This window comes from Phyllostomus discolor, chromosome 15, assembly GCF_004126475.2.
Source record: "Phyllostomus discolor isolate MPI-MPIP mPhyDis1 chromosome 15, mPhyDis1.pri.v3, whole genome shotgun sequence".
Taxonomy (NCBI): Eukaryota; Metazoa; Chordata; class Mammalia; order Chiroptera; family Phyllostomidae; genus Phyllostomus; species Phyllostomus discolor.
The window spans coordinates 21772189-21785324 of record NC_040917.2 but is presented as its reverse complement, the minus strand read 5'-3'; the positions used below and the strand labels follow the sequence as shown (position 1 = coordinate 21785324).

General features: G+C 43.9%; 1 protein-coding gene across 1 annotated transcript in view; it reads left to right on the top strand.

The window, feature by feature from the left end:
• The window catches only part of BRINP3 (BMP/retinoic acid inducible neural specific 3), a 205627-nt gene extending 193620 nt beyond the window's left edge, over positions 1–12007 (top strand). The window contains exon 8 of the mRNA XM_028531286.2: positions 10532–12007. Within this exon, the coding sequence (XP_028387087.1) occupies positions 10532–11648 (1117 nt within the window). The 3' untranslated portion in view covers positions 11649–12007. The remainder of the gene's footprint in view (positions 1–10531) is intronic.
• Positions 12008–13136: the final 1129 nt, after the last annotated feature.

The following is a 13136-nucleotide window of genomic DNA, read 5'->3' as shown; positions in this document are numbered from 1 at the left end:
GCTCTGAATGGCCCCGCTCTGTGTGTCCCATTCCCACAGTTCAGACTGGTGGGGGTGAGGACATCATATATATTTTTCTAATATTTCCTGGACACCTTGAGTTCTGGACCCCATTACAAATCCCTGTTTGGGGCCCCCCTCTTGGCTGCACCCTGTTACAATACCACAACTATAATTGATTTAGCCCACATAATGATGAAACTGTTTTAACAAATTACAGAAGGATTTAGAACTTTTAGTTTTATAGGGGCATTAAGTTGAGAAGGTCAAGTGTATTTTGCATGAAGTAGGAGTTTAAATACCCAAAGTAGCGGCGAAAGTTGCCTTTTTACCAACTATAACTTGACTTAAGGAAGTAATAATCTTTTGAAGTTGAAGAATAGCTGTGAGGATTTGGGTGTTCCTATACCCAAAACATTGTGTTTCACAGTTGTCTCAAAAAAACAGGCACCTGTCTTTGTGCACAGAAATCTCAAGAAACACGAGGCATGCAAAGTCATCGAACATGACTGAATTCCAAACATTTTCTATGCAAATAGCCACGTATTTCAGTGTTTTCAACTCATCCCTTCAATTTCTCTTCTGGCGTCTCCTCTATAAATAAAAACTCATGTTTATCTCACGCAACTCAATTTTTGAATCAGAAAATCCATTAAGAAAGTAATGGAAATGTGTTCATTTGAAATCGCGTCTAGTCCCTTCAGAACGTTGTATGTACACTGATGGCTGACATTGCAAGACTAGTTGACAAGACTGACCCCTGGGTAGACATCCGGTTGTGGGGTAGCCATGCTACCTTGAATTTAATTTGCCACACGAATTACAGAAAAGACAGCAGGTGTTTTTGTCTAACCCCATTGGTTGTGATTAGAGGGATGACAGAACTATGGAAATTAATGTTGACACACCGCGTTGAGAGCTCGTTTTCTTGTGTGTGTGACAAACCACAGCGTGTCTGAAATGTGTGTGTCTCCCCTTTGATCCTAAAAGCAGATGTTGTCTACCTCAACCCACTTCCATCTATTAACAGCAGCTTTTAACTACAGGGGTGAAAGGCGGGGACTTTGAAGTAGTCCTTTGTCCAAGAGCAACTTGACATTGAGTTGGAGGAGAAGCTTAAGGCTGGCAGAATCTAATGTAACATGTGGGAAAATATTAACAAGTATAAGCAACGATGTAGGTGGCTTCGGGGAACGACGTCATTTTTCCACTGACTTCACAGCCTACAGGAGGCAATGAGTGGTGGTCGCTGTGAGTGGTTGGGGATGAAAAGAATAGGAACAGAGTGAACAATAGGAACAATAGCAAAAAAAAAAAAAAGGAATCACATGACTCCCTCAAAGCCAGCTTTTTGAGGTAATACAGTTACTTTCTTTCTCAGACGATTCCTCCGAGAAACACACATTTATGTCAAATCTCATTTCCCTGTTAATGTGTAAGGAAGCCAAATAATTGAAAGGTCCGTAGAACATGTTCAGAAAACCAATTTCATCCACCATATGTGATGTGTAATCAGAGACAGGAAACATTTTTATTCTTTCTTTCTCCTCCCCAAATATTCTTAAATCAAATAGTAGCGCTACAATAAGATGTTATCTGTGACCTTGGCTTTTCTCCAGCTGTCCGTGATGGACCACGGGGGACTCCCCGCTCAGTCTGAGAGCTTCTCCTCGTCACTCTGTCCACAGCACACTGAGCCAGCATGTGGGGGTCCTAAGTTACTATGGTTTCTGAAGATTCAACCTTGATTTCTTTTGCTAACAATATGCAAAGGCATAGAAGGTGCTTTCACATATCCTCCTATTCTGTAAGAAACTACAGAAAATAATGAACTCAGACACTGGTGATGGAACAAGAGATTTTTCAATATCGAAAGGGAGGCGCAGTAATGTACTTTTCAGGAGAGAGGCTGTGGGTGTTTTCCAAAGATGTTATAAGAAGCAAAATGAAGAAATGTTTGTCAAGTGGTAGGTGAGAAATATATTCAAGGATTGACTCTCTCTTTTCTCTTCAATGTTGCTTTATTCTAAAACATCTCCCAAGTGGAATTTTTACTCCAAATTTCCCAGGACTTGGTAAAAGAAAGCCAGTTAGAGTTTTGATAGCTGAAATATAGAGACCAGGTTGGGACCAAACAGGAAAGGTTTTGTTTCTGGCATTCCAGATGTCTGATAATCCATTCCTGTATCAAAACTTACTAAATGTGTATCCTTAAAAGTAAACAATATTTGGTTGGTTTAATTCATGAGCACAGTTCTTCAGGAGAGGTGTGGCTTCCTTCTTTCTTTCCCACATATCATTTAAGCGGACCCGCTGTTTGGCAATGGGAGTAATCCATCATCTTGGAAGTTCGTGTTCATCCTCAGCGGTCTGTGCCACCTCCCCCTGCATGATCTCTAGGTGCAAACAGTGAAGCCCCAGGCACTTTGCCTTGGTGTTCAAAGATGGTTTTAGGGGTAAAGAAGATGAGGGGATGACATGATGGCAATCATGGAAAAACAGAGGATTTGGCATAACTGTGTGCAATACTTTTACGAGCAAAATATACTTTGCTATTTTCTTTTAACCCGGCAGACGGTGCTTTGGATTCTGAAAGGGAAGTTGTGGGTTTGATTTCATTTTTGCGTCTTTCCTGGGGAGGTTAATGTGTCAGTGGAGTCTTGGGGAAAGTTAAGGCATGGACTTATTTTCAATTTGGAGGAATACAAAGAGGCTGTAATTCAGAACAATTGCAGGAGTGAAATATGAGGGGATAAACGGAAGTGAGAAATAAGACATTTCTTATACAAGTCCAAATACTGTTTAGAAGGACACTGAAAAAGAGACTTTCAATTTACTGGAAGAGAAAAAGTACACATGGGATTAAAAACTCCAGCATGTATGTATCGGTTTACTGACTTTGTTTCACTGGCTTTTTGCAAATGGATTCTCTAAAGTGTTCAGTGTAAAAACAAAAAGCACTGTGAGGCCCTGGCTGGTGTGGCTCAGTTAGTGGTGCATCATCTGGCAAACCGAAAGGTTGTGTGCTCAATTCCTGGGCAGGGCACGAGTCAGGGTTGCAGGTTCAGTCCCCGGTTGGGGTGTGGAGGGTAGGCAACTGATGGATGTTTCTCTCTCTCTCTGGAATGTAATCATACACACACACACACACACACACACACACAATGCGGATCCTCTCCAGCAGGATCTGTGTGTGTGTTGTGGTCGCTATGAACAAATGCACATGGACAACAAAAGTCCTGTGGCAAAAAAGGGATGGCATGGCCACTCTCTGAGGCGGGGGGGGGGGGGGGGGGTGGCAGAGGCCCCAGCCCCTGCCTGGACAGGTTTTTATTGCTTTTCTGGGGACATTACATTGAAGATGGTCCTCATTTACTATGCACAGGCTTGCTGCAGGTGATTACTTTTTACAGATAACAAAGGAAGGAATGTTGCTCATTACATCAAAGAGAAGGATGTTGCAGACCAAGGGGAAGAGTGGTTGAACTGGTTACACTTCATACTTCAGAGGTTTAGCTCAGACTTTAGGAAGTGACAGTACGCACTTGCTGCCTCAATTCAGGGTGAGGGAGTTTTAGCAAAAGCAAGTGTCATAGTGGCCTGGTTCAACGCAGGCCTGATCCCCCACGGGAAAACCTCTCCGTGGGCATGGTCCTGTGTGCCACTCGCTCCCCACTGGTTTTCCACGTGGAGGCTGAGCTACATTCCCACCCACATGAAATGGTCACATATGTATACACACACACACATATTCCATATATGAGACATTGTGAATATGTAGGCTGTTCTCTGGCTTATGTGATGCCACAGTCAATGGAATTCATAATATGGTAATACTCAATAATTTCAATATCAGCTCAGTCAATATTATTTGACATTTAAATAAATCCTCCTAACCCAAGAAAATAGCATCTATTCTCAACATTAATTTGACATTGTTTCAGAACAACTGTATTATCAGGATATGGCTACCCTAGGCTAAAAATATGCACAGTAACTTTTAAAAAGTCGTTTTTAAAATCAGACGTGCCTCCAGGGTTTATCTGACTCCAGCGCGGGAGAGTTCGGGCAGAGTGACTCTGCCCAACTGAGTTAAGGCCGTCTCCCGCTGGCTGAGCGCTTCCCGAGCCGGGAGGAACCGGTGTCTGTCCTGCTGGCGCTGCAGGAGTGTGGCCCCACACCAGTCGGAGGTGCCAGGCACGTCTCTTCCTCTGGGGGTCAGTAGCGCGCACCGAGTGGCAGGTGCATGAGAGTCTCCATTGGAAACGAAGTGCCTGTTCATTCACTTTCACACTTTCACAGAAGAGACAAGTGACCTAAAAGTCCATCCATTACGGTTCCAGACAACGAGGTGAGTCCACTGTTCCTTCACTTAAACAGCTCAGCTGGCCCAGGGACACCTGGCCCAAGTCACTCCGGAGTCCCGTGTACGCGAGGTTCTCACCGCCACCTGACTCCGACATGCTGCGCCCCGTGGGGGTCGGCGGACCTTCCTTGGCTGAGACCGCGGTGGTGGCAGAACGCCGGGGCGGCGTTAAGCTGCCAGTGGGAGCCCCATCTCCGTCTCACGCGGCGCCGCTTAATCCGGCTCACGTCTCTCCCCAAAGCTGCTCCGAGCTGCCAGATCATTTCAGATAAACGTCACCGTAGCCAGTAGGCTGAGATTACAATTACCGAGAAAAAGGCCCTTGCTCCATTTTTGTTTTTACTTTATATGTCTGTCTTGGGCCAGCAACATCTCATGTCTACAGACAGCCAGCACTGTCACGTCTGGGGACATCCGATTGTGCACCATCGTCCCCTCACCCAGGAGCGTGGGTAACCACAGTATTCACTGCACAGAGTTGTCACAAGGGCTAAGGCGCTAATGTACAGAAAACATTTCATTGTTCCCGGGCACACAGGAGCTGCCCTGTGTGTATCTGTGACTCCTACTGAATGGTGCCCACGAGGAGTGTGTGATGACGTCGGTGGCCCTAAGAACTGGAGAGCACGTGGTTTTGACCTGCAGTAAATACGTTCTGTGGTTCTGATGTGCTAGCTCCAGAGTGGCCTTTGCTGCCCCTTGGCTTGCAAATCACATGTAATTTTGTAAGGTCCATCTTTTTATTAGAATACTTATTCCATGGATCATATGTAAACACAAGACAAGAACGAGTTAGTCATCTCTTTTCAGAGCGTCATTTCAGTAATTATTTACATATTGTGTGTCATTTTCTTTTTATCTACAAGGGATCATTTTATCATCAAAGGATAATACATGAATTAAAAAGCAGATATAAAATGCATTTGTAAGCAAAAAAATAATACCTACTTATGAAATGATTTGACAATGAGCTCACTGTTCGAAAGTTAAATTAAGTCTAAGCTGACAACGCTAGGGAGTAAACTTTGGGAATTCTCCCCCTGCCAACGGAGCAGATTAGGTTCCTGAAGTGACACAGCTTCCTTCTCTCTGCCAGCTGATAAGAGGCTGGCATTGGCATTGCTGTGCTTTGCCCTGCAAGGGAAAAAGAAGGGGACGTTTTGCATACCCACTGGATTTGTGTTGCGGCTGGTATCATCCAGAGTGAATCAGTTTTCCCCCAATCAGATGATATTTTGGTTAATGGAACAGCTTGTGCACTGAGAGAAAAAAATGGGATGTTGTACATTATGTAAGTCTGCCTGAGACACCCCAGGACCGAGTGCTGGCCCCCCTCTTTGTTTTCTGAACGGATGTAGGCTGACCGTGGAAGCTAATTCATTATTGGCTGGAGTCTCCTCGGGAGAATAATGAGGCCAAGAAAAGGCTAGACGAATTGGATCGCCTCTGTCTTCTCCATAGTCGGTGGGAACGTTCTTATTTTCTTTTCCACAGGCTTCCATGTAACACTAAATCAGAAAATCGAGGGGCTCATTGCTGTCTCCGTCAACTCAGTACCGAGTAGCCAAAATGCCCCGGGCTGGTGGGGTGCAATGCCAAAGGCTTAGTTCTCGCAGTGTGTTGGCTGGGAGACAGAGCCCAGCACCCACACTCAGTGCCCGGAGCGGGCTGGCTTCCTGGCTCACCCCGGGAATAGGAGTTCAGCATGAAATTGAAGAGGGTAAAAACGTTCAGTCCATTGCAGTATCTATGTTCTTTTTGTTTCTGATGAAAAAAAAATGTGTCAGATAGGGCCACAGAGCTGTGAATTGCCATTCCTTAAACCATTGTACAAATTTCACAACATTTAGCACATACACACAAACCGTAGTGTTCGTTTATTTCCACAAAGGGTGAGGTTTTTAAGGGCCTGGATCACCCACTTTCTTCAGGTGATATATTGGCAGGACCACTATCCATATATATATGACTCAGAATATCTGACTGTCCCCAGCACTAGGCCATGTCCACATACAGCCATAGCTCTAGGCATGTGACTTTAGAGACTCTTTTTATGAATGAAGGTCACCAAAGCAGGACCCTGGCCGGTGATATTTCCTTGATGTTTTTCCTCCAATGGTTCAGTTTTTTTTTAAGAACTCGAAAGCTTCAGGATCGCCATTACATCAGCACCTCAACGATGACCAGTTTGGGGATTACAGGTCAGTCACTCAAACCCTAAAGCATACCATGCAGCCCAGAATGCCCTATTGTTATTTGGAAGAGTGACAGTAACAGAATATTATTTGGTGTTATCTGTCTGTGACTAAGCTAATAATCAGCTTTTGGGTTTTTTTTTAACAGCACTGGGTGCTTAATCCCAAATTCATATTTAGTTTAAAGTATTAGCGTCTGAGACGAATGAATCTATGAAGGCTGATATGAAATGCCCTATCCAAAAGAATCATATTTAACTTCCAAAGGGCCCTGAAATTATATTATTTAGGTTTTACCTTTCAGGTCCACATTGCACAGATATAGAGAGCAAGGAAACATTAGAAGTCTGGAAAAAGGGGCCTTTGAAATAAGATTATTAATACTCAGAATTTAATCCCGAGGTCATTGTTAAATCAACCTATGTTCTAACACTTCAGTGCAAACATTACGTATCAGAATACATGTCCTGAATTCGAGCAATTTTGTTTTTGCAGATTTCTGAGAGTTTCAAAAATCTTACGAAGAGGACATGCATCTACTTTTAAATGTAGTCTATGAGTTGTTGAAGATAGATAAAGAGAAATTTTCCATTTTGTGGAAGAAAAAAACATTTGTAATTAAGTTGCATACAGTGCTGTTTCTTTAAAAGATGACAGTAGGAATAACTTCCGTGATAATAACCATGAGCACCTGCATTTATTCTGCATTTATTCTGGGCGTGGGCACGCTTTCCAGTGTTTTTCCTTCACTTGCACTTCTCACAGCAACCTGTGTTCTATTTATGGTTTACATCACGAGGCAAGGGAAGCGGCAGTCAGAATTTGGCTTCCAAAACCAGATGGGTGTCACTCAGGAACTAAACTTGATGTCATTCTTTGGTGTCAATAGAGGTTCTGAATGAAAAGTGTAGTATTTTGTTTTGATATTTAGGTATAAAAGGAAACATTTTAAGAATATACTTCATAAAGCCTAATTTTGAAGCTATTCCTCTTCAATGTTGGAGATCTTTATCTTTTACCTTTGAATATACTGCTCTGAAATTTTTCAAAGCTAAAATTTACTTGGTTGGGAAAGAAAAGACTTCTCGATCTTTGGGGTAAGTGACAAACCCGCATACAATCCTGAAATCCCCTCCGCCTTCTATTTTTAACTGCCGCTTTCACCAACTTTTCACAAGGCATACAGAAGACTGTCTATCATATTTCTTTCCCCTTGAGAAACCGATTCCCTCCTTGTGAGTGCAGTGAAAGAGTCCAAAGGACAAGCAGCAGCAAAGGAGGAAATCTGCACTCAAACTCGTCCCACCCAGGGTCGGGGTCTGTGACGACAGCACTGGCCATCACACTGACCCTCCCACGTGACGAGCCGAGGCACACTAGAGCCCAGACACAGGAATGCATCTGCAGAGACTCAAAAAGGATAGGGAAAAGGCTGGGACTTGGAAAGCCATTGCCTTTCTGAAAAAAAGAGTGTCCAAGCAGTTCTTTCTGAGGTGCCCTAGTTTTGCAAGCGCTGCCTTTAGCCTGAGGTCTATTTATTTCATTGTGTGTGTGTGTGTGTGGCCCGGTGATTTGGAGACGTGATTAGAGTTTCCAGTGAGAGATGACTTGGCTCAGGCAATGAGGCTTTGGTTTCAGGGAAGAAAATATAATTTCCGAGCCAGCTAGGACATATATTTTACATTCTGTATATTAGACATAAACAGAACCGCAGAAGGGCAGGGGCAAGGGAGGTGGGAGGGAGGACTGCAGGGGCGGGGGAGAGCGGAAGGCACCGACTCGGGGGCAACGTCACACCTGTATTAAACGTGTATTTTCAGGGCTTTACATTTCGCTTAAAGGCACATTTATTGATCGGTGTTCCTTTAATTCGTCTATGCATTTGATGCAATATTCAGTGAACCCTGAAGGGCTGTGATCCCCCAGCGTCCTGCTGGGCACCGGATCTATAACCGTAAACAAGCCCCGCTGCGATCCGACAAGCTGGAGATCACGTTTAATGGGATACACGGCGTACCAACAAAGAAGTGCAGTATAATATCAAAATGCATGTGGACAAAGGCGCTATGAGGAAAACCAAGTCAATGGTTTGGTATTGAGTGGGAATGAAAGAGTTTTTCAATTTACTTAATTTCGGAAAATAGGGAAGAGCTTACTTTAAAAAAGTATTACATTGTAAAAGGATGAGCTATGACCAAAAATAAAGATAACGAAGTTCAAATATTGTTCTGAATACCTTAATAAAGTCTTTTCTTATTGATTGTTCAGACAGATTAAGACCTGCATTCTACCAGTATCCTGCATATATTTAAAATAGTAGCCGTGTCATGGCTGGAGCGGGGGTGTCCAACCTTTCCGCGTCTCTGGGCCACACAGGAAAGAGAAGAGTTGTGTTGGGCCCCACATGAAACACACAAACACTAGTGAAAGCTGATGAGCAAAAAAAATGTTTTAAGTAAATTTACGATTTTGTGTTGGGCCGCATGCGGTCCGCGGGCTGCAGGTTGGCCACTCCCGGCAGCTGAAGGACCGAAGACAATACCGAGAATCTCATACCCACGACGTAAGGAATGCTGGGCAGGCACAGAACCCCAAAAGTAGGTGCCTCACTGTAACGGGGTGCGGCCAAGAGGGGAGCCCCAAGTAGGGATTTGTAATAGGGTCCAGAAGAGCTCGGAGATAATTGGCTCCACACCACAGGGCCACACCTGTGTATCTCGCAAGAACGCACTGCAGGCGATATCACCACTCCCGTTTTCCACGCGAGAGAAAGTGGGTAATGGGCCTGTTCCCCTGTTCCATGCTCATACAGCTAGTGTGAGCAAGCATCACGGTAAAAACCAGAGGGTTACCTGAATCCCCAGCCGCAGGCTTCTCCGTCGGTGTCTTACTGAGATTGTGAGCACACACCAAAGGAGAATGAATAATGTGGAGAAACAGGGAAATAAGCTCTTACATTCGCATCACGATTAGCCTGATTTCTGGGAAGAAATAAGAAAAAAAAAACATGTTAATGATTCAAATCAAACACATTAAACTAACACACTTAACTCTTATTAAAAGAACTCGTTGGTTTTAATGAGACATTTTCAACAATTTTCTTGAGCAGCCTATAAGATCGAATGTGTTTTAATAATATTTTTCCTCTCAGTAGGTACTTGTCCTTTCAATGTTGACAAAACCCTAGGATTTCAATCCAGTGATTGACAACTTCGAGCTGTTTATTTTTCTGCCATTTTTATTTTATTTCCTATTCAGGGTTTCCCGCAACACGAACGCTCCGTGAAGCTAAGGGTGAATGAATGGACGGTCGTTATTTATAGGCACTAATTCTCCTCTAGACAGTTTATGATAAAAGCCACTGCTATTTCCTGTCGCTGGATAACTGTATTGACAATCAGTTTCCGAGTGTCCCAGTGAGATGACATGCCGTCTCTGAAGAAGGAATTATCTGTAGCGAATCTCATGCAGTGATGAAGGAAAAATGCATCTTATACAGGATCTGGCACAAGTAATACCCCTTTTTAATAAAACATTTTATTGCAAAATCATAAGCATGTAATTCTGTCACATCACAATGTCACCCTGAAGCATACCACACACCATTTGAGGTGAACTGTTCAAATTAAAAGTATAACTTCTTATGCCCAAATTATGACCCTACCAACCACACGCAAGCGTTACTTTTGCCAGGCCCTGTATAAATATATAAATATATATATAAAATATAAATATATATATTTATATAAAAATATATATAAAATACAGCCTGTGTGTGTTGTACAAATATATATTGATGTTTTTCAACAATGAACGATATGGATCTTTTAGTTCAGTTCAATCACTGTCCCCAGAGGACCTGAAGAAGTGTCAGGGCGACTTTGGGAGCTAAGTGTCACTGTGCTGCGACCCCCCCCCCCCCCCACCACATGTCTGTATTCACGGAGCTCGTTCTCTCTTGTATTTCTAGAACCTCCACCTACTGGCTCACGCGCATCCAGTCTTTCCTCTACTGCAACGAGAACGGCCTCCTGGGCAGCTTCTCGGAAGAGACGCACTCCTGCGCATGCCCCAACGACCAGGTGGCCTGCACGACGGCGCTGCCCTGCACGGTGGGCGACGCCTTGGCCTGCCTCACCTGCGCGCAGGACAACCGCACCCGCTGTGGCACCTGTAACACGGGCTACATGCTGAGCCAGGGCCTCTGCAAGCCGGAGGTCGCCGAGTCCACGGATCACTACATCGGCTTCGAGACCGACCTGCAGGACCTGGAGATGAAATACCTGCTGCAGAAGACGGACCGGCGGCTCGAGGTCCACGCCATCTTCATCAGCAACGACATGCGCCTCAACAGCTGGTTCGACCCGTCCTGGCGCAAGCGGATGCTTCTCACCTTGAAGAGTAACAAGTACAAGTCGAGCCTGGTGCACATGATCCTGGGTCTCTCTCTGCAGATCTGCTTAACGAAAAACAGCACCCTGGAGCCCGTGCTGGCCGTGTACGTGAACCCGTTCGGAGGCAGCCACTCTGAGAGCTGGTTTATGCCTGTCAACGAAAACAGCTTCCCCGACTGGGAGCGGACTAAGCTCGACCTGCCCCTCCAGTGTTACAACTGGTCCCTGACCCTGGGGAACAAGTGGAAGACCTTTTTTGAGACCGTGCACATCTACCTACGGAGCCGCGTCAAGTCCAACGGCCCCAATGGCAACGAGAGCGTCTACTACGAACCTCTGGAGTTTATCGACCCTTCCCGGAACCTGGGCTACATGAAAATCAACAACATCCAAGTGTTTGGCTACAGCATGCACTTTGACCCGGAGGCGATCCGGGACCTGATCCTGCAGCTGGACTACCCCTACACTCAGGGCTCGCAGGACTCGGCGCTGTTGCAGCTCCTGGAGATCCGAGACCGTGTAAATAAGCTCTCCCCACCCGGTCAGCGGCGCCTGGACCTGTTCTCCTGCCTGCTCCGCCACAGACTCAAGCTGTCCACGAGCGAGGTGGTGAGGATCCAGGCCGCTCTGCAGGCGTTTCATGCCAAATTGCCAAACACCGTGGATTACGACACGACCAAATTATGTAGTTAACCATTCCTGTCAAGCACAACCCAAAATCCTGAAGGAGTTTTTACAGTGCTTTTGTGGAACCGTTTATGTTTGGAAGAGTAAATTTAAATTGTCTTTTCAATATCTGTCTTATATCCGTCAATAACGTTGGATGGCAATCCACACACACGTGAACTCGCTGACAATGAATATGTTACACTGCAGTATCGGTTTATGAATGAAATAAATACTGACACCCGTCTAGAAGACATTCTACTTTTTACAATAAATTTCATTTGTAATTTTATATGTTCCGTGGCAATGCTTTTGTGCATTACACCCTCTAGAGGGAACATAAAAAAGATACCAATAAAATTTTGTAGCTGAACAGTTATTAAAAAGAAGTGCTGTGGGATTCCTTTTTTTTTTTTTTCTCTTCCATGAAATGAGTTCTATTTTGATATAGCTTGTTAGAACCTGGGGAAAACTCACCGAGATTTTTTTAAATGGAAACATTTGAAGGTCCCTTTCAAGGGCCTTTAGGGACAACCCGACCCGATAGAATGCTTTGTAAGCAGTTGCATTTTTTTATGGAAGCGGCACATTATTATCACCTGTGCTTACAGAGCATTCCAGCAAGCACCGCCATTAGGAGGAGGAGCAAGTAAACTATTTCCCACCTAGATATCAGAGCGTGTCATGAAGCATATGAAAAGAGTGTGATTCCAAGCACATCGCAGAGAAAGTGAATTCTTACATTTTAAGCAGCTTGCTTAGTCATTCTTTCTACATTCTGATAACCGATAATTAGTATACTCTACACAATCCTTTCATGCACTGAAAACCTAGTTATTCCAGTATTTCCCAATGTCAATTACATAACATATTTAGAATTCACAAATACTAATGTGTTGATAAACAACTTACTGATATACATAGACTTTTTTTCCTCTTAGAGAAACTACTATTACTAAAATACATTTTAAAGAGAAAACTTAATATCAAACTAATTTTAGTTTAAAGTCTTGGTTTGGAATTTAAATTGAGTCCCCATATTTCCCATGGTGTAATATTAGGTATATAATTAGTACATTTTTCCTGTGAACATAAAATGCATTTTTGTTTAGGTATACGTATGTGTCTGTCCAGTGTGGTTCTGATATTTATCCCTCGGCTCTTGTGTAGATATTTCACAAACGTTGCTTACAGTTTAAACAAACGCACTGTCCAGCCCAGCTTTCCTGATGAGGCCGTCAGGTCATCTTTCAGGGCACAGAGAAAGGAAACCATGACACGAGTGAAAAGGAAAAGACTGACAGCGAAATGATTTCACAGATACTCTGGATTCTGGAGATGTCTGTTTCTATTTCCAAGTCATTTTAACAGCAAGTAGACCATTCCGACAACAAACACTTATTCAGTCTACCATAAGCAGAGCACTGTTCTCCCATTGTTTGGGGTAGCTTGTAGGTAATTCCATACCAGATGTATACAATTATTAAACATCATCTTTCTGATGTTACATCAAAT